The sequence below is a fragment of the Xiphophorus hellerii genome, chromosome 23 (genome assembly GCF_003331165.1).
Source record: "Xiphophorus hellerii strain 12219 chromosome 23, Xiphophorus_hellerii-4.1, whole genome shotgun sequence".
NCBI lineage: Eukaryota > Metazoa > Chordata > Actinopteri > Cyprinodontiformes > Poeciliidae > Xiphophorus > Xiphophorus hellerii.
The window spans coordinates 6,017,460-6,039,676 of NC_045694.1; the positions used below are offsets into that span (position 1 = coordinate 6,017,460).

General features: G+C 36.9%; 1 protein-coding gene across 1 annotated transcript in view; it reads left to right on the forward strand.

Annotated features, from left to right (window-relative positions):
- Positions 1-22,217, forward strand: part of fat2 (FAT atypical cadherin 2) — a 99,932-nt gene that overhangs the window by 19,668 nt on the left and 58,047 nt on the right. Inside the window, exons 4-7 of the mRNA XM_032555505.1 lie at positions 8,789-8,847; positions 9,717-10,028; positions 11,320-11,530; positions 21,593-21,732. Coding sequence (XP_032411396.1) covers positions 8,789-8,847; positions 9,717-10,028; positions 11,320-11,530; positions 21,593-21,732 — 722 coding nt within the window. The remainder of the gene's footprint in view (positions 1-8,788; positions 8,848-9,716; positions 10,029-11,319; positions 11,531-21,592; positions 21,733-22,217) is intronic.

Here is a 22,217-nt window from a genome sequence, read left to right on the forward strand (position 1 = left end):
ATGTTCTGACAGGATAAAAATGACTCACATCTAATGCTTTTGACTAAGAAGCATATTTTATGCAGCAGCATTGTCTGTTGGTTTCAGCCAAGAATTACTTTTAGTGTCAGGCAGGAATGAGTTGTGCTTTAAAAAAAATTAAACAATTATCACACATTAAGTTTTAATAATCAAAGCTTCATAAGAAAACCGCTTTGGTATAGGTATAGGTTTCATTATTTGATAAAGCAGTTGTGCACTGGCAAGGCCAGACAAGTATGGAATGTACCCATTTCATTAACATTTTGAAACGGCATATGACTTTTAAAGAAAGTTTATGATTCATTCACTGATAAGGTGTGAATTCTGATGCGTTTTTGTATCTGACATTTGATACATAAGCCCACATAGAGGTGAATCTCTCATCCTGTGCTTTCTTGTTGTCAGTAACTCCATGAAAAGACCCATAGCACACTACCAACTGTAGCTTCATGGTCCAAAAACCGTTTAGGTGAATTTGCAGGCAACACATTGGTGTACTTTAAATATAGACTGCAACTTAGTGGTATTTCAGCTCATATTCTTATTTCTGTTGCCACATAACTTTGTCAACAGATGTGTAATAAGCTACTGAATACTAAAATAATAAATGTCCTTTTCTGGTGGAGTTTTCTAAGAACAACAATTATTACTTTCTTGGGATGGCTACATAGTCCTTTAGGGTATATAATCAAAACTTCTACTATGCACCTCTGGCTTATTTTTCACCACAAAACAAATATAAATTAACAAGCAAATAAAATAGGTACATATTGAGAATTTTGTTGAGTTTTGACAAACAAAAATATATCTTATAATCCATTACATTTTCATAGGGGCATAATTGGGGAAAGCATACATTGCTTGCTCAAGTTGAGATGAGATTATTTTTAAATATCTTTTGTTAATAACTTTTGCTATTAAATAAAATGTTTAAGTTTTGAGAAACGTAAGTCGCTTTTTAAATGTCTGCTCATTTTAACTACAAAAATGAAAATCAGCTTATATTTTAATTTAATAGTTTGTATTTTAAATGAAACAATTAAATCGCTCCTTTTTTGGTTTTCATCATTGATTTCTGGTGAGATAATGTTATTGCTACAACATCCATGAACTCCAAAGTCAAAATGTGAGAAACTCAAGTCTTCCCTCAAAATGAGTGTTAACAACAAGACATATTAACCAATAACGTGAAACACCATAAACATCTCAGTATAACCTGTGGTCCATGTTTACACCCATTTTTCAAAGGAAAGGCAATCAAAATGCTCATTATTTATTAATACTTGAAAAATTGAATACGTTCAAGCAGATATGCTTCCTGTCCTGGCCACTGTATCATGGTGATTCTGCTACAGCTGGATATGGATGCTTTTTTATAAAAGATTTCCTCATATGGGAGGTTTCTGTGAATTTGTCACTTTCAGGTTTAAGCGGAATGGAAAATGCCAGCAGCATTTTATCAAATTTATCAGTTACAGGAAATTACACAGACAAATGTTGTTTTTTCCATCCCTAAAGAACTACACACCACTCTTTAAGCAAGGCTTAGTGGGTGCAATGTGTAGTGTTGTAGTACTCCACACCGGTCTTGGTCTCGAGACCACTTTGATGGTTTCGGTCTTGTCTCGGTCTCGGGTGTTTTTTTTATTTTTAAACCACAACTGTGGAAATATCACTAAATTGCCAGCATATTGACCACTTTATTTGTTAACATCTTTGTTTTCGCTGGATGCAAAACATAATCCAAGCAATAACGTGACTAATTACGTGTTTCTATTGTCACCAATCGGCCCCCTTTCACTCGCACGCTGCGCGCCGAGACATGCGCAGTGGTTTTCTCTGAGTGGCAAATGTCTGTCTAAGCTTTAGTAATAGTGTCTCGCTGCATTAATTATAAGAAATCTGATTCGCTTTCACAGACGGTGGTCACTACGTCTAGCTTTATCGTCACTTAAAAGAAGCTCAAAGAAAGGTAGGCTCTGTGGACGTGATGTTAGCTAAGCTAGCTGTACAGTGACAAATTGCATTTAATAAGAAAAACCGCTGTCACTCATTGCGCTGAATTATTGTGCGGAGGATGTTGCAGAATATGGGGCAACGCTGTGACCAAAGTCTGCTATACAGTGGCATTCGCGAACGATCCGATTCTTCTGAACGGCTCTTTACTTAAGATATAGCTGGAACCTCACTGAGAGCCGTTCTTTATTCTTGTAATGCTCTGCGTACACTGCAGTAGCTATTATAATTCTATTTAATTAAATATATATTGATATTTATTTAATCAGCTTATAAATAAAACATAAGAACAGAAGAGCACACTTGTTGCTCTTTGATTGTTTTGTCACCTGTCATGGTGGCAGATGTTACAGCGGGAGAGATGGTGAGAACAGTCAGGGTGTGTGCCTTGTGCTTGTTTACTTCTTGCTTCCTTGGTCAGTGTTCAGTTGGTCAGTTGAGTGTTTACTGTTGGTGCAGACAGTGGTGGTTTCTGACATTGGCAATATGGGCAATTGACTAGGGCGTTATCTTTTTAGGGATGGCTGCGGATTGTGGCACTGCAAGCAAAGCAGAACAAAGAGTTTGAATTGATAATGATATTGGTTACATTTATTTCAGCTTTAAGTATTTAATAACTAGGTGTTTTTATGGGAATGTGAATCTTTCAGCTCAATGTAAGAAGCAATTTTGAACGTATTTCACATTTTATTGTGTCATGTAGCGCGATGCGCTGGTCTTGGTCTGACTCGGTCTACACCTCTCTCAGTCTTGATCTCAACTTGGTCTCGGACCTTAAAGTCTTGGTCTTGTCTCTGTCGCGATACATTCTGGTCTTGGTCTTGACTTGGTCTCGGGTTAGGTAGTCTTAACTACAATACTAGCAATGTGGAGTAAACATGCAATTGAAATCCAGAATTTCTTTGAAAACATGGTTTTTGACAGCTTTATAATAACAAAAGTCGGTATAGTGAATTGATAGTCACACTATCAACTAACTGATAGAATGATACAGAAAAAATGGGTAAACAAGAAAAAAAAATCACTCAGATATTTAATACTTAAAAACAGTAAATAATAAAGAAAGAGCCTGTTAAAAAAACATTTTAAATATTAAACTTGAAAGTAAATTGAAAATTGAATTTGAAAAGTTTTAATTTATATATTGAAAGAATAAAGCAGCTTAGATGTGGCTTAATTTTGATTACTGATATTTCTGAATTAGATTTTCTTATTGGAATTAAATTATTACTTCTACTATTATTATTTATTATTATTAATACATTTCACATGCCATCTTGTCAAAAAATTATACCGTTGTCTGCTTAAGATGGCAATAATAACATTTCTAATAAATCCAACATTAAAGTTTATGATAAAATGTACAAAAACTTGTGGGATGAACTCAGCATGTTTTAATGGCCTCTTTACTGTCATGGAGATGAAATAAGTCCCAGGCTTTTCAGTAATAAAAAATATCTGCTCAATTAGTTAGTGTAAAATCAAAAGTCCTTTTGAAATCTGGGAAGACTGTTAAAGTTGTCCTGTATCCTCAGCTTAAGAATATTACAGTAATTCATCTTGTCTGGTGTAGACATGAAATGACACCTGTGTCACGACCAAACCAGCCTGGGTTGATTAGTTCTCGCAGAACAAATGTGCTCCGCCAGTTGCCACGAGCCTTATTCTTGAACCTTTTGAAACTCTCACAGGATATCATGTTTAATGGGGAGCCCACTCTGCCTTTAACATGCACCAAAAGACGTCCTCAAGACTCTCCATAGACCAATAACATTTTGCCATATGTCTAATGTTATGGTGGAGGCCTCAATCCAGTGTGAGGAGTGTCTTTAAAAAAACGTCTTAACATTATTTTCTTAGATATTTTTTATGTGCAGCAATGTCTTGTGAAAATTCTCAGGTAAAATGAAATGGAGAAACAATGTAGTGTCTTTCTGTTCTGGATGACATCTGTAGAGATGTGGCTGAAGAGACAGGCAGCTCAGATGAAGGCCAAGATACAAACAAAGACTCTTATTACAAGTTAGAAACCAGTGTGTCCTTGCTTTTGAAACTCCCACGAATACTTCACAGAACGGCAGTGTGCTTCTCAGATTATGCTATGAGAACATTCTGAACTTTTGTAAGTTGTTATTTGATCTACTAAAGTTGAACTTTTTTACTGTTCTGAGTCTGTCTGAATTAGATCTTACATTCAGGTTGTCCGGATAGTTTTGTACCTTATGGGGAACAGCTCCTCAGTGCTTCTACTGAACTGAAGATTTTATTCACAACTGCTTATGCAACAGCATAAGCAGTTGGTGTCAGATGCTTCTGATCACCTTGTTTGGCAATATTTCCTCATGGTCACTGTTAGGTCTAAATTACCTAAACACAAACACAAAGAAGAGACAAGAGTCAGAATTTAGTTTTACCTGCAGGGAGAGCACAGTTGAAACCCTGTTACAGATTTCTGCCTATGTTCTGAAGCTTCAACTGAGTCTTACCCTGCTTTTATTAGAATTAGGAACACCCTAGTTACATGACGGTGTGCAGCCCTGAAGGGAGGGGGAGCAGAAAACAGCTCCACACTCACATGAACACAACTCATTCATACAATTTTCAAAAGCATATATTTCATAAGATAAGACTATAGGTTTGCAGTTCCTCTGGTCAATCAATGCCGGAATGTCTCGTTCATGGTATCCTCCTTTTTCACTCCTCAGCAGGCCGCTTCCAGAGTTTCTGCAAACACTTCAAAACACTCAAAGCACTTCAAGACACTCAAAGCACATTATTAAAATGTAAATGCAAAGGTAAATTAAATGAATGATATTATAAAATAAAGGTAAAGCAAATAAATGATAATTAACTATAAAATCCTTCCAACAGTCACCAATTGGGCATTTTATCACTGGCCATGTTTGAAAATTGAGAACATTTTTCCAGGTGGTATATTGCATGTATAGTTTAGAGAGTATAGAGATTTAAACATGGCAAAAGCTACGTAAACACATTGTGTTTGTGAATTAACCTTGAAACAGTCTCTGTGTTGAAAATTACTGCAGTGAATGTACAAATTCTGCATTAAATCATGAAAAATAGGGTGTTCTGCTTTAGATCAGATAGCAGTCAAGCTGTGAATGTTTTATTGCTCAGGAATAGCAGCTCAGCATTGTTCTTTTTAAATCGCTCTTTCCTGCAGGCAGCAATGATTTTTGCCTCATCTCTTTTCAGGCACTTGTTTACCCGCATGACTGGATTTGCATACATTTGTTATTGAGGGATTTCTGCATTCTCAGCTTAACATAGAGTTTCCCTTTTCAAACCAAAAGCAGTGGATTTAGACACCTGCTCTGCAGTCTTAAATCACCGAAACGATACAGGTATTAAAAAGAAGAGAAGCGGCAGTTTTGGAGCTGCAGATCAGTTGTGAACTGACAAAGAAAGATGAGGAAACAAACAAACTGGGCGCTGACATGTCAGGCAGCGCTGTTTATCTTCACGTGGTTCTGACAGGCCTTCAGTGCCGCTGAGTGAAAACGGGCAATGTGGGAGAGATGAAGCTTTACCCCCAATTCCCATGTCTTTCCTACCGAGAGAAACACGCTTTCTCATGTGGCCCACCTGTCTTGTTGTTGTCCTCTCAGCTGGGCTTGTTTCACTGTCGTAAAAGGGCCGAACGACTCTCTACAGGGCCTTTCACTCCACTTTTGACCCCTTAAACATTCCTTCACATAGCAACGCCTGCACCTCATTTGGTGCTGTCTGACCAAACACTTTGGGGGACTCTCTAAGGGCAGCTGTTGATCCTGACATTTTGTCTGTTTGCATTTGCAATTCAAACAGCCGAGTGCTGCAAAGATGTCAAGGTTGTTTTCCCTGTGTATACAGTTTGAATACTTCTCTAACATTTTAACAATGTATGTCATTCCAATCATCACATTTTTTTTAGAATTCTTCTGCTCTTAATAGGCAGGTGAGATTTGTTGGAGAATATTAGTGAACAAACAGCAAAATAAAGACCAAGGAACACCTCTGCCAGGTCTTGGAGATGTTTTAGAGAGATGCTCACAGCAAGGTTACAATATATATCAATATTTCAAGGTTTGAATAGCTTTAAAATGAAATTAACACCCAAATAAAAATTTTGTTGGTGATGAACTGTCTAAATAGGTTATTTAGAATTTTATCTTTATGCTTTTGTACAAATTTTGACATTTTTGTGCAATTAGTTTAGTGCAGTGTACAAGAATGTAGGAAAAGAGATTAAATTCCTGGTATGTAAATTATTGTGATGAGAAATAAAGGTAATAAAGAAAACAAAATAAACAGATAACGTATAAAACTAAAATCTGAGATTAAACAGCTTTAATTATCCATAACTTATTGTGCATGTCATACTTGTTTAGAGAGAGAACAGGAGTGGTAAACATTCCAACAGTGATCGCTTTTGTTCTCCTAAAAATTGTTCTGAGAGTGGGAGCAAAGTTCAAACCCTGCCTCTGTCTCCTGTTGGATTATCAGTCAGGGAGTAAGTAGCAGAAATTGTGAGACTGACTCTTCTAACCTCAGAAAATGTAATGGGGGAGACAATTTCTGAAGCAGTTCAGATAAATTTTGTTGATGGATTAAAGTTCCCACTGTGTTTCCTGCCAAAGCCATCTGGGCAGCATCCTTGCAACGATTTCACATTTTCTGTCTGCCTCCCATCTCTTATCAGTTGATTTACTGAACACCTCATATGCAGAGAAATGGTGAAAATGAAACCACTTGTTGGTTCATGTCCTTCTTTAAGAAAGATACTATTTTACTAACATATTCAAGAAATTACATTTTCCAAAGATACTTTTTTGTCAGGCACACTGCAGTCTTGAATCAAAAAATGTTTCATCATAAAGACAACATTTTACATAACTGTGTTTGTTTTAAATGTCTACATATTTTAAAGGCTTGAGAGTTATTAACTTCTTAACTACAAAGCTAAGACCACCTCTTTTTAATGCACTCAAAATTGTAACACTTGACACAATGATGGGTATTGTATTTTCATGTTTCATGTAGATGCAGTTGATGGAGATTCAGTGATTATAGAAATTATACTAGTTTGAGCTAAAATCACTTAATCTAGATGCCGAGCTTACTTGAAATGTTCTATAGTGGTCTGTAGAGATCTGCAGAGTCTACAGACTACCATACACATAGAAACGTAAACTAAGGTGCCAGCAGTTCATTAAGACTACAATATTTAAGATGCACAGTTTGGGAAAAACATCTAACTGATGCCCCATGTAAAAAATGTAGTTACATAACTCTAGCATATCACAAGTCAAGCTCAACAATGCATATGAAGTTGAGAGAGAAACAAGTATTTTATTTCAAAAATGTATATTTTCATCTTAACTTTTCTTTTTAATTGTTTAGATCTTCAAGCTGAAGCTTGTGGTTTTTATGATTTCCACATTTAAAATTGAGAAATATGGAAAAAGAAATGATCAAACCCAAAACACAAGCGCATCAGTGCATTAGCTTGGAGACGTAACAAACTGGCACTCTATAAACTTTGAACCGCTCCGTGAGCCTCGTTGGTCTGTATTTCTCCACAGTGGCAATTTTACAGAAACACAGGGCTGTCTACAATTAGTATTCTCACAACAAGATGTTTGAACAAAGTCACTTTCAGCTAATACACACATGGAGTGAAGGTTGCTTAGAGAGTAGCTACTGATTTATTAACATCTTTGGACATCAGACATTTGACACACAGTAAGAAAAACAATTTAGTAAAAGAATACATTTTCTTTATGCCCTTATGCTCACAATATCTGCTGCTGAATCCTTGCCCAAGTTATTTGTACTGGCTGGCCGTGGTTTGTCTTTTTGCTTCATATTGGGGAAATAAAGTTTCTGATTGTTTCACAATCCCAGTGCACAAGAAGTTTGTTACAGGAGAAACTGGTTTTGGTTGGCAAAAAGAAATACCCGTCTTTCTGTTGTTTGTGCTTAGTTCATCCACATTTCCTGCTTTGAAAGTGCTCTGTCAATTTTTTTTGTCTCCAATAGGGGGCAACAAATAAAGTTCCCCTATTGAAGGGGGACCTTATTTGACATATTAAAATTAAAAAGGCTTTTCTTGTCAAGGAAACCTTCCTTTTGTTGTTTATAATATTCATATAATAGCCACTTGGAACATCTATTGAATTGAATTTGTACCTATAAACTAATACAAAATGCTTTTGGACTCAATCTAAAATGGAAATGTACTGACATGTTTTAGGTCTCTGCATTTTATACAAGGATTATTTGGAAACTGTAAATACATAAATAAAATAAAAAACGCTTTTTGTTTTGCAATATTAAATAGTGAGAAGTTTCCAGACATTGTGGGTACAAATGCTATTTAATCATCTATGTGTGGAAGTGCATGTCTGGTTTTATTAGTGTTACTCAAATGTTTCCTTTTGTGTCCTAAAATGGTGCTTAGCTTTATTTTTCTCTTCTCTAAAATACAAACATGACCTTTAAACCTAAACATATTTTTATTTCACACATAAACTTTAAAGCAAACAAACATGAATGTTTTGCATAAGAAAACACAGTAACCATAAAATAAACTGTGTTTACTCAGGTGTGATCTGCTCTGTTTTTCTTCCCCAGGCGAGACACAAATGTGCACATATAACTTTCACCTGTCTTTGTTTGTTTAGGTGTAATTTCCACTCTCACTCTTCTGGACTTACACTAACCACACCGATTGTGTCTGTATTTGCAGGTGTTATCAGCACACACTCTGCTCTGGACCGCGAAGAAAAACCCGAGCACAGCATCGAGGTCAGACTCCCATGAACATTTTCAGTATCTTCAAACCTACACTAAAATCCTGCTACTCTGTAATGCAGTGAGGTACTACAGTATCAATAAATCCATGACACGCTATGTTCTGCAGACTGTTAAAGGCAAACTGCTGCTTTTCTGTAAAAAAGCAGCAGGTTTGTGTGCAGAAAACATGGCATTAAGTTGGAATGTTTTAATCAGCTGTAGGGAGGTGTGATAGCAGCAGCAGATCATTGTTTGAATTCATCGAGGTGTCCTTTTAAACTCACTTAATATTCAGCAACACACTCTGAAATCTATCAGGGTAGACCATTTCTACTCACAGGAACAGCAGATGTTCAAGCTGACTTTTCTCGTTTGGAAATATCTTTACTTTTAATATTGATCTTGAGCTTCTGAGTTGGAAAACAGCTAAGTGACTGATTAATCCTCTATATCAATGTTTTGGCTCTGAAATAAGACATCCTACTTTTTTGTAACTTGATTACGTTTATGCAGCAGATTAATGAGTTAACCAAAGAATATTCATTGAGGCTTAATGCTACACAAATAAGGAGATGCTTAAATTAATCTATATTGGTACCAGTAATTACCAGGTAACAATTTAATATCCAAATGTGTGGTAAATGTTCTCATCTTCTTGTTTAATTGATGATTTGTACAATCCTTAGGTTTTTTTTTCATCAAATTACACATTAGCATAATTATACTGCACATTGCAAATATGAAAACAAATAAAACAGAGCACATAAAAAATTAAATAACCAAAGAACCAAAAATATGAAAAGCTCTGTCTAATTTAACAATTTAGGTTTAAAATTTGAGCAAATATCAAAACATTAAACCTAGCTTTTCTCCTCTTTCAGGTAATTGTATCAGACAACGGATCTCCACCTTTGCAGTCTACTGCCACGGTTGTCATCCAGGTCCTGGACACCAATGACAACCGGCCGAAGTTCACAGACAAACTTTTCCAAGTCAAAGTGCTGGAACAGCGCAAACGTGATGGCAAACAGGAAGTCTGCAGGATGGTCGCACGAGATGAGGACGAGGGCTCTAATGCTGCCATGACCTACAAGCTTCAGGATGGCGCCGATGAGCGGTTTCACATCAACCCGCTGAGTGGAGTGGTGACATCACAGGGAGATTTCTGGCCAGGGAACTACAGCATCCTCACAGTAGGTGTCCCATGTTGTTTGCATTGTTAGGAATTTCACAGCCTTTAGCTGTATGAGTGTGACTTTCAGAGTACAATGCCTTAAAAAGGAAACTTTTTCAAATTTTGCTATGTTACAACTAAAACATGGATGTATTCTACTGTGACTTTATGTAGCAGGCCAACAGAAAGTAGTGCTTATTTGGGAAGTGGACACACAATGATACATGGCTGTCAAATGCTTTGTAAATAAAAATGTGAAGGTCTCCAACCTGACATTGGAAAGCAATTTAACCCCTTTCACTTTGAAACCACTAAATGCCTTTTATTGCAGAAGTCACATAATTTATAAATCTGATTTTATGCATTTTGGTTAAGCATTATTTCCTTCCACTTCAATATGAGATCCAGGTTGGAAAACCAGGGTCATTTTCAAACTGTTATCTGTTAACACTATCAACAAAGGTCTATGTATTTCTTAACTTTTTATGCATTCAAACACTGTAGCAACTATTTATCCAACAAAGGTCAAAGTCTGTGAGCAAGAGATGTTATGAGATGCAAACTGTCACAAGTAGAAGTAGTTTTTTAACACTGTAGTCAGAAGTTTTAGGAAATTGAGTAAGAAAAGGCATAATTACACGGGCATAAAAGCCTTAAAAGCTTCTTGTCATCAAGTCAGCATCAGTGTTTACATAGATGCTGAGCATAAAACATCAGAAAGTTGTTGTCTTTTCACTTTACATAACTAACAAAAAATCTTCTGACTTTCACATTTTCAGAGTTTTAAGTGTTTTATGTGAAACAGCGGGAAATCTACTGTTATCTTGTAATTCGTCCAATAGATGTTCAGTAGCAGTGAGAATTTTTTTAAAGTTGCTGTAATTTAACATTACAATGACCACATTTTCTTTAACAACATAATTTGTTTATTAACATAAAAAAATATAGGAATATCAGATATCAGCATATGCTGACGACAGGTGTTTAATGGTGGTGAGTGATTTAGGTCAGATTCCAAGCAGAAACATTCTAATGTCATTATCCACCTGCTTTAAACCAACTTTAAAACAGCTACATCATGATGCTACATTTATCATGAAATAGCTATATTGGCATTAAATTAATTATCTCCAGATGTCTCCACAAGGACATGATTGTTTCACAGAACTCCTCAGAGTTCTCAGTTTCAGTTAATTAAAATCCAATCCTATTCATCATCCAAATATTCTTTTTTTAAATCTTTTTCTGGCCCACACAGAATGAGATTAAGTCCATTTTTAGAGTGAAAAACTTTTTCTGTACCTTTCTAGATCAAAGCCACCGATCAGGGCATCCCCCCTCGCTCATCCACAACTCGACTCGATATTGAGTGGGTCCGCCGTCCACCACCATCCAGCAAACCAATCACATTCGAAGAGCCTCACTTCAACTTCGCTGTCATAGAAACAGAACCGGTCACTCACATGGTGGGCATCATCGCAGTAGACCTACATCTCGACGTCCTGTGGTACAACATTGTAGGTGAGTGGACAGACTTAGATTCTCAGCAGAGTATTGATCAAAGCAGCAAGACTGATGAGAAAAGCAGAATGAACTTCGAGTTCTGATGAAGAGTAAGCATCTCAGATACAAGGCTAATGATCGCTAAAAGAAAACAAGGCTTTATAATACTATTAGTATTTATTTCTACAGGCTGCTAAATTTGACAAGAAAGAATAGAAAACAAACTGCATGAAGCTCCAGAAACGAGCATGCACTGATCACCTAGTAATGGCTCCTCATAGATCACGTCGAGTCTCTCCGACTCTGGCTCTGTGTGACATTAAACTCCTGCGACTGGAGGGAATTTATATTTGACATTCAGTGTATTGCAACTTCCACCAGAGTGCTGACTGTTGGATCTGTGGTTTGGGCTGCAGAAAACAAACAGCTCACAATCATCATCCATCTTTATGAACAGCCTTATAATGTGATGTAGGATATTTTCTAAAGGTCAGCAAAGGGCTGCAATGCTAAGTAATGTTGGAACCTAAGATTGAAAGGAAGAAAATCAACTTTTACTTCACTGCTTCCAGGAGTTATTGTGGTACTTGTATTTATTTTTTGTATTTAATTTGAAGTTTAAAACTTGTGGGATTTCTAGAGCTGTGGACAGAAAATATTCTTCATAAGGAGAATATACTATGGAACCATTGCAAAAAAACCCCCAAAACATATATATATATATATATATATATATATATATATATATATATATATGTATCGATGGAAGAAGATAAGAGATTAAAGACCTCTCTCTCTTATTACTTTCCAGCCATGAATGATATTGTTGGAGAAAACTAGGTGCTTTGTGAATGGGAAAGTAGGTTGTAGAAAGTATTAACAGCAGTGGTGGTAATAATTAGCTTTTTCCCACCGAATAAATGTGCTCAAAGTAAGATTGAGGTTTTTATTCTTTGGTGCAAGATTATGCTAGTGCAATAACAGTATTTTTGCATGTCTTTAATAGGTATACAAACTAAAGCTTTTTAAAACTTTTTAATATTTCTGTGATATTAATATAGATTACTATAATGCATGTGTTTTGAGATTATACTAACTAGAATTATGCATTTTATATGTAAAGACAGCCAAGGTCTTTAAACTGCAAGTACACATTTGTAATTTATGTCTTCTCTCCTCTTCCGGCTGTTCTATGCCTCAAAGGAAGTTAATCTTCTGGCTTACTAGCTTTTATAACTTTTCTTCTTGCAAGGTTTAGGCTTGAATAATTTTAGTCCAGTGAAAAGACTCTGATGGCCATCATTAGCCAACAACCAGCCCAGCTCTTCATAATAGTGTCAGTGCATGAGTTTGTTTTTAAAAGCCATATTCCGGTTTACAGTATTGGCCTGCAGGTACATCTATTATCGTAATAGCATTCTTTTGTTTTTTTTTTAATTGTGGTTTTTGCTTGTTGGCTTAACATCCTGCTGCCTCTGTGTGCTGTCTGACAGAATCAGGTCAGAGTGAGTTTAGCTATTTCTCTGCTGTTAAAAACATGGCCCTTTCACTGTAAACAGTATTTAAAAAGCAGATTTATAAAACTTCAGTTGTTTTTTTTCAGCAGTTAAATCACTTCATCCAAACAATGTGTCTAATTGCACTCTGTTGCTGGTATGTTCTGCCTCCAAGCTGAGAACATTCTTTGAAAAGACATTTAGGAACAAACACTGGACCATAAATAGGTGAAAATTACAGAATATTGCCTTTAAAAGGCTTTGACGGGGTTGCCATTTTGTTTATTTTTTTCACAGGAAGGTTCATTCATTGAGCACTTTAATTGAATTTCCTTGAAAATTGGCTCATGATGGTGGAACAGAGCAATGTATAGGTAAAGAGGAGAAACAACGGGTCCTTGTGTCCAGCTGTATCACCAGGTAGTTTATCTCTGTGAGATAAAATCAGCAGTAATCCTTGTCTCATCAACTGCCAAGTCACTATAGGGGAAAGATTTGTGATCTGCCCTCCTTCTTCTCGCCTTCCTTTGCCTCTTACTCCACTCTGCCCTGAACATTACCGTCATACACATCCTCCCAGAAAATGAAAGGTGTGAAAACCTTCCCAGCTAAAGTGGAAATGAGCCCTCCGGATGTCTCCGTGAGAGCCGCTCTCTTTGAGCCTCACAGGAAGACGTTTTCATTTTTCCTGCCAAGCAGGGCAGCGTGTGACTAGAAAAGGCCGAAAGCTCCTCCTGTTTGGTTTTCTGTGCAAAGCTCGATCGGTGCCAGAACTCAGCAGATCACAACAAAGACTCAGTGCATCCCACAGAGGACACTCTGCTGCCTCCGAGCTGCTGACATTTGCAGCTGACATTTATTATGTCACAAAGAGAAGGCATCCTAATCATCCTGAGTGATACTGATAGTCAGTATCACTCAGCAATATTAACATAAGTAAAGCAATTTTAACAAACATAAAAAAATATATATAATTTGGCACATGCTGCTATTAGCATATATACTTAAGTACTTTGGCAGTTTTGTGGAGTTAAGAATTGATCTAAATTTTACTGCTGAATTAACCATAAAATTGCAACAAAAATCCAAGCTTTCTGAATTCCCCTCAATAGATGGAGATTAACTCTCTTTTTCTGCTCTTAATGTCTACATACATTGAAATAAAAATACTCCAAATGGAAGGTGGAATTTATTTGTGTGTGTTAATTTGTTCATTTTATAACATGAGGGTAGTAATGAGATGCTAAAAGATAAAAACTTTTTTGTATTTCACTGGTCAGAGTCTGCAACTGTTTTGACTGTTTGGTTTTAAAAGTCAGAGCTGAAGTGTTTGTTGTGTTGCAGGATATTTGTTCTGTATCTCATTACCTCTGGAATTATCATTTTTGGCCTGTCACCCATCACTTCAATCAGGCCACCTTCTCCGTCCCCCCCCCCTCTTTAATTTACTTTGTGCCACTATCACAACATGATAGGACAGGCTGACATGTTTCTGTTTTATTTCACTGCGTTCTGATTGCTCTGTAGTCATGTATCTCTGACCTTCATCTCTGCGTTGGCATACGAGGGCTGTTGTGTCACAGGATTCCTCTCCCAGGCTGATATGATCCTGGATGTATTGCCCTATTTTGCCTTCCTCCTTTCCAACAGCAGAACACTGATTCCTATCGCTGTTTTTTGGCAGCATGATAACTCATAGGGACAAATGAAGGCTTCCTTAGCTGTCAAAATAAGTCAGACACTACCTGTGAATGTGTAAAAACAATAGGTATGCGACACAAATTGGGATTGCAAGCATGGATGGTGACATGACTGTTTGTGGACGGATGTGGGCCTCTGTCAGGTTCACTGGACTGGGGTACCTGCTGGGTCTGCTGTGGTCAATATGAGGGTCACGACCTGCAAAGACAGAAGGATTAATTTAATGTTGACAGACGCTCTAGGGGTGGAGGTCACAACCATAAAGTAAAAATCATTTTGTTTTTAAGTGTTTTTCGGCCACATTCCTGTGCAGTTATTGGAGAAACATCCAGAGAAATAAATTGGAGATGAAGTCTGGGATCAGGTGTTTAAAGCCAGACTCAAGCTAAAAATAATTTATCATGTTTTCACTCCTGACCCTGACATCTTCTGCAGATGTTGGTTTTATTGGGGTTGTTAGATGTTTAAAATGATAGAAAGGAAAAAAGATATTTCTCTTTAATTTGTTTCTAATTGTGCTGCACACGTCGTTTCACCTTTTGTGGGCTTTAAAGAGAATGAAAAATGAACAAGGACAGGAGGGAAAAAAGTCACTCTTCTTGAAGTGCTCACGGAATAAAGACCAACAACCTTGAAGACTATGTGTGAGATGGGTTTTGATCAGTTTAAAGAGCAGTAAGTCAGAAACTCTGAACAAAAACCTGTTTTTAAATTCAATGTGAATCAGAGCTACAACTGTCACCTGCATATTCTTTTTCTTACTAAACCTAATTTATTAAAATTCGCCTAAGAACTGTGTCTGCTATAAATTTACTTAATCTGTACATCTAGCTATGTTCTGTCAGAAACAGAAAAGAGACGTTGATGACCTCACCTTTGAAGCAGCTTTAGTCCTTTATGACTTTTAGAAGACTTTTAATAAAAAAAAATAAAATAAAAAAACGGATTGATCTTCGCTTCTGACACTCACCAGGACTCCAGGCTTATTCTCTCATCCAATGAGAGAAAAGAATGTTTTATCAGCAGGAGGGCCGATGTGATTACCTGCGTTCGGATCGAGGGGTAACATGAGGATGTTTCCCCTCCTCTTTTGTGCCGAATGGTTCAGGCAGGTCAGAAAACCTAGAGCAGACCCTGAAGCATATGGATGACAGGTCTAGAAATTAAAGTTCCCGACATTCTGTCACGGAGGAATTACTGGAGGAAGATGCAGTTGAAAAGGTTGTTTGTCTTCTGGTTATTTTGGCTCACCCTCCTCAACTTACCCTCCAGGGAACATCTAATGCAAACTCAGCTGTTCTGTGGAGCTGTTTTGACTCCTTTTGGAAGTGCTTAACTAAAGAGCATCTTGTAGCTAATTCATAATCTACAATATTTTTTTTAAAAGTCTATAATAACTAATAGATGGAATTTTAACATTGAGCCTACTCAAGCACAAATCAAGAACTAAACTTTCATAAAAGGATTTAATCATCTTAATGTCAGTTAACTTTAAGGGCATTTTGTACACTATGAGCATAAATTAAACAGTGGATGAAAACAAGCTCAGCACTTTGTTCAGTGATGAGGTTATTCTGCTTCAAAAGTTTTACTGCCAGGTTCCAGAGATCAGCAGAAACAACAGACAATGTTTACGATATATTGGATCTGGATATTTTTATGGAATCGTATATGGGCAAACAGCTTTTCTGCTGTCCTCACTGTCCTATGAATTATTGCATGTAAACCTTTTGCAGTGACTTGGAATGACTTAGCTGGTAGGTTATAGGCTAATACAAATGCGCTCTACACTTCAGATTTTCTTTAAGAATATTTTTTGAAATTATGTATCTTTTTCCATTCCATTTCACACTTATATGTAACTTTGAGTTGCATTAAAACCCAAGAAAGTACAATAAAGTTTTCATGGCTGTGACATTTCAAAATATGAAAGATGTTTGGATGTATAAATCATTTGAAGGGAAGAGTTTGATATAAAAAAAATATTTAAAATCTGATGGGTTTTTAAAATTATTTTCAAGGATTCATCCTCACACAGAAAGTAAGATAGGGTTCTCTAATCCACTTTTTCTGTTAAGAGACATTTTAATAACATCAAAAGAAAGAGCTTTTATCTTCTGGTTAGAGAGCAAGAAACATTTAGAACACACATTTTGTTTTCTATTAATATGTAAATTAACGTTTTGTCCTGGTATAAGACAGGTGTGGTCTTCATTATCTTCTATCTTTATTCCAATCTGCTGGGGTAAAGCCAAGAGTTGTCTAGAAAATGACTGATGGGCTTGAAACTGCTCAGCTTGCCTTGTTGCTCCGGGGGCTTTGACCCAGATAAACATTTAGAGGATGTATGGAAGGGTAGATGGATAAAACCCTGCTCTGCACATTTTCCCTCCCAGTGGATCATCCTTGAAGCCCACAGAATAACAGGAATGAAAGATGCTTTTTGCCTGGCTGATTCCAGGAGCAAAGGATCCCCCAACCGTGGCAGTGACATCATTTTTGGCTAGAGATGATCAGCAAAGTGAAAAATTGTCCCTACAGAACATTTCCTTCTCTGTCTGCTGAGACTACAGGTCATGATGTGCGAAAGTCTGTCCAATCTTGAATGGCTTCCAAATTTAAACCACTACCACATAAATAACAGTCAGTCTGGTTTCTGGTTCTAGACATTTCAGTTTGATCATTTAGTTGTAACTGAGAAATACTCCTCGTTGTGGTCCAATTATTTTTGCGTCTGTTTCAAACACTACTTTGACCAAGTGTGCATAATAAAAGTTGGGAGAATAAAGATAAAAAGAAATCTGAAATAATTGTTGTCTTTATACCCGCTCGATATAAATGACAAAGGTTGATAATAAACACCATCTGGCTGAGCAGCCGTTAGGTTTACCTCTCTCATGTATGTGCCACAACATGCTGAGAGAGAGAAAGACGTGAAGCAAGACAAATCAAGGGGGGTGCAGGATAAAAAGAGATATGGAGCATTAAAAACAAGAGTGGTAGAGAAGTGATGGAGAAAAGTAAGAGAATAAGAGATGAAAGCAGATGGTGGGAGTGAGTCAGAAAAACTGGAGATTAAAATCACAGTGTGTTAGATTATTAAGAGATTTGTGACAAAGAAAACAAGCCCCCTCGCAGATAAATCAGGATACATCCGGGATTAAAAGTAAACTGTGAATACTGTGGTGCAAATTACAAAAATAACACATTTACATACATGATGGGGATTAAAGTGGCGAAAACAAGAGAGAATCAAACTTTTCTAAGCCAGGCGATAAACAAAGAGAAGATTTTTGATTTATACCGCATTGCATAATTTTTGTCAACAACAAAATTTTGAATTAGGTTTCCAAAGCATTGTTTTACCTTGGTCAGTTCAACCAAAACTACCAGACAAGAATTTATTTCATTTCCACAGGGTGCTACAATTTGATCAGCACTTTAATGCTTTAAAAGCACAAATTGACCTATAGAGACTTAATTTTGCCATTGATTTCAAAAGGGACTGTTAGCTGTACACTACCACTAGACTGTGGGTGCTCAGTTAGATGGTAGCAAGTTTAAGAGTATTAATATTTTGAGAAGGCCTCTCTGGATACTCTGGCTTCCTCCCATAGTCCAAAGTCATGACTGTTAGGATAATTGGTCTCTCTAAATTGTCTTTAGTTGTGAGTATGTGCATTATTGTTGGTTCTGTGTCTCTGTGTTGCCCTGTTATATACATATACAACTCGTTCCTCCTTCCTGGTTCCTCCTGTCTAATCCTGTTGCTTCCCTGTGGTTCCCGCTTCCTGTGCTGCTCTGGCCTATTGTGCTTCTTGTGATTTTTCAAAGTTTTTTCCTGTAATTTTTTCATTAAACATTTTTTAATACAATATTGGTACAACCTCAAACTTATATCACGACAGTCCCTGCAACAACACACCTGAATCAAATGAATGGTTCATGACTAGAACTTTGTAAAACTTGCTGAATAAACCTTGAAGGTTGCTTTTTTAACTTTTATCAAATTAATATTTCTTAACCTCAAAATAATACATTATGCAGCAACATTGTTAAGCTGAGACTAAAAACAGCAGCATTCAAATCCCTTTTCACCGAAGTAGAACTGCTTGTTATATGTCTGAACACGTATTTAAGTGTTTATTATGTGATTAGGTTTTCATGGCTTGCAGAAACTGCAAAGACAAGACAAACTGTTTCCGTGTTCAAACAAATCACTCATTTAGCATGCTTTTACTCACACATGCTTCAGCAAAGATAAGATAAAGCATATCAACCGTTTGAGACTGGTTAGGAATCTGATAAGCTTTAATCTGTTCATAAACTAGACTATCTGGATTATTTCTCATGTCTGAGCCAGTTCAGCTATTGCTCTGATTTAATGCAGAGATGTTTCACTATCAATTCCTCTGAACTCTTGATAACATCTGTCCTCAGTTTCAGCCGAAAGTTGAGTAAATCCCGTTTTAGAACTCAGAGAAGATGTCTAAATCATATTAACTTGTGTGATATTAAAACTTTACTAAATTACATAATCTGAAATAACAGCAGAGCATCTTTAACTATCTGACTTTTCTGAATATCGTTCACTGGAATTTCTGAAACTCAATTTTTAAAAGTGAGCAGTAGACCAGTAATAAGTCATGTGAGGTATACTGTATGTTTCATTTTTCAGTTGTTTTTTCACCTCAAGATGCAAGGAATAAGGTAGAAAAGTGTTAATCAGCTCTATGTGTTCAAACATAAGTATTTAAGATAAACCATCTGCTAAGACTTTCTCATTAAGTAGGTTTCTTTTGGGGGGTAGCGGGAGCTGAACCTGGATAAGACTGTCAGTAAAATATGGGCTATAATTATTAACTATCACCGACTGACATGAGTCAGTGTTGCAAGATGAATTAAACCCAGTAGCATCATCCCTAAATGTTTGTACTCACTCAGACTCAGGTTGGAGGAGTTAGAGCGGTTTAAAAATTAAGGACAGAGATATTAATTACGGCTCTTGCAGAGGAGCCTGCAATTTGTCAAATCCCGAAGGACGATAAGATATACTTTATTCCTGCAGTCTGTCAGATATTATGTCTTGAAGTTGCCTTTAATCATGTCTGCTCTTGATTTGGCATCTACACCGTGTTCCAAATTATTGTGCAAGTGATATTTTCTCAGATTTTCTTAAATGGTCAATGAAAATGATGGTCAGTATAATTTTCAAGTCATGAACTATTACAGTATAAATCAAATTTTACTGAACAAAGCTCCCCATGAGAACAGTATTTTGTTCAAAAATAAAAAACTCAAAATGCACTGTTCCAAATTATTATGCACAGCAGATTTTCTAAACATTTTATGGATTATAAAGAACTACAAACCATCATTCTTTGAATGTGCAGCATTAAGTGGTCACATGTACTAAAATCAAAAGCTATTTCAATCAAAAACATCTTAACAGACCGAGTTACATATTAACATCGGACCCTTCTTTGATATCACCTGCTTAATTCTTGCATCCATTGAACTTGTGAGTTTGTGGAAAGTTTCTGCTTGAATTTATTTGTAGGATGTCAGAATACCTTCCCAGAGCTGCTGTTTAGAGATGAACTGCATTCCACCCTCAGATCTTCTGCTTGAGGAAACTCCAAAGGTTCTCAATAGGGTTGAGGTCAGAGGTCAGAGGAGGATGGTGACCACATCATGAGATTCTCCCCTTTTATGCCCATAGCAGCCAATGACACAGTGGTATTCCTTGCAGCATGAGATGGTGCATTGTCATGCATGAAGATGATTTTGCTACTGAAGGTTCGGCTCTTCTTTTTAAACCATGAAAGAAAGTGTTCAGTCAGAAAGCCCATATACTTTGCTGAGGTCATTTTCACTCCTTCGGGGACTCTGAAGGGGCCGACCAATGATTCTCTCCCATGATTTCAGCCCAAAGCATGACTCCACCACCTCCTTGTTGACGTCACAGCCGTGTTGGGATGTGGTGGCCACTACTGCATCCATCTGGACCATCCAGGGTTGCACAGCAGTCATCAGTGAACAAGTCTGTTTGAAAGTGAATCTTCATGATCGGCTGGGCCCACTGCGACCGTTTCTGCTTGTGAGCTCTGGCTAGGGGCCCAATAGTAGGTTCATGCGCCGCAAGCCTCTGGAGGATCCTCCACCTTGAGGTTCCAGAGGCACCAGCAGCTTCAAATAACTGTTTGTTGCTTTGTAAGGGCATTTTAACAGCTGCTCTCTTAATCCGATGAATTTGTCTAACAGAAACCTTCCTCATTATGCCTTTATCTGCACAAACCCATCTTTATTCTGAGTCAGCCACAAATCTCTTCACAGTACGATAATAACGCTTCAGTTTTTGTTAATTATCTAATGTTTTCATACCTTGTCATACGGCACTACACTATCTGATGATTTTCGCCAACAGAGAGATCCTTTCTCTTTCCCGTATTGCTTGAAACCTGTGGCCTGCTCAATAATGTGGCACATCCTTCTTAAGTAGATTTCCTTTAATTGAGCTCACCAGACAAACTAATCAACCCAGCTCTCTGAAATAAATGATAGTGATTCAAAGAGCCCTGACATACAATACCATCTATAAATTTAATAGCACAACAAAAAATGTTATCTTTATGACACTTAAATCCAATTTGCATAATAATTTGGAACATGGTGTAAATCTGCCAAACATCTCATATCTCTTCCAGTGTCATTTTTATGTCTGTTGTTGTGCTTGACAATGTCTAAACCATGGCTGAGACCAAATTAACACCTGCATCAGAACAGCAGTGTTTCACTACGAAAACACGGCCATTCTTATACCAACGGATGGACGGATGGATGGCTCTGCCTTTAAGTTTTGTTGCTTTTCCTTGTTTCTTAGGTGGTGATGAAGACAAAGACTTTGACATCCAAAGGAACATAGGAACAATCTCAATCGCCAGAAAACTCAATGCCGCTCGTCGCTCCAACTACAACCTGACGGTAGAAGTCACAGATGGCCACCGTAGCGCCACCACGCAGGTTAGAAAATATTTTAAAAATTTAACTTAAAAGCAAACCACAAGAAGCACATTTCCAAAACATAAATTAAAAACTCCGAAGGTTCTTATTATTTTCACCCGCAGCCATAAAAAATTTTTAACTTTTACTTTGATGTGCCCGGATCAAAGACATCTGAAGCATGGTATTATATGAAAACTGAAATTTTCTATATTGTCTGCTCTGCCTGTTTTAAGCCATAGCAAACACTTTTCCTTTCTCCTCTTACATCTGTAAACAAAAAAGACAGTTGCACTGATATTTCTGTTTGATCAAATGAGACATTTTTACATGATTTTTACATTATAAGGTTGTTTTACCTCTATTTTTAAGTTATGGAGGTGCAAACTAACAAACAAAGGTTGAATATGTCTTGATACCTTAATTTCATAAATATTTAGCAGCTGATCAAGTGATGCAGGTGATGGGTCTTTCATGTTTTTTCTTCTTTCATTTTTCAAACCTGT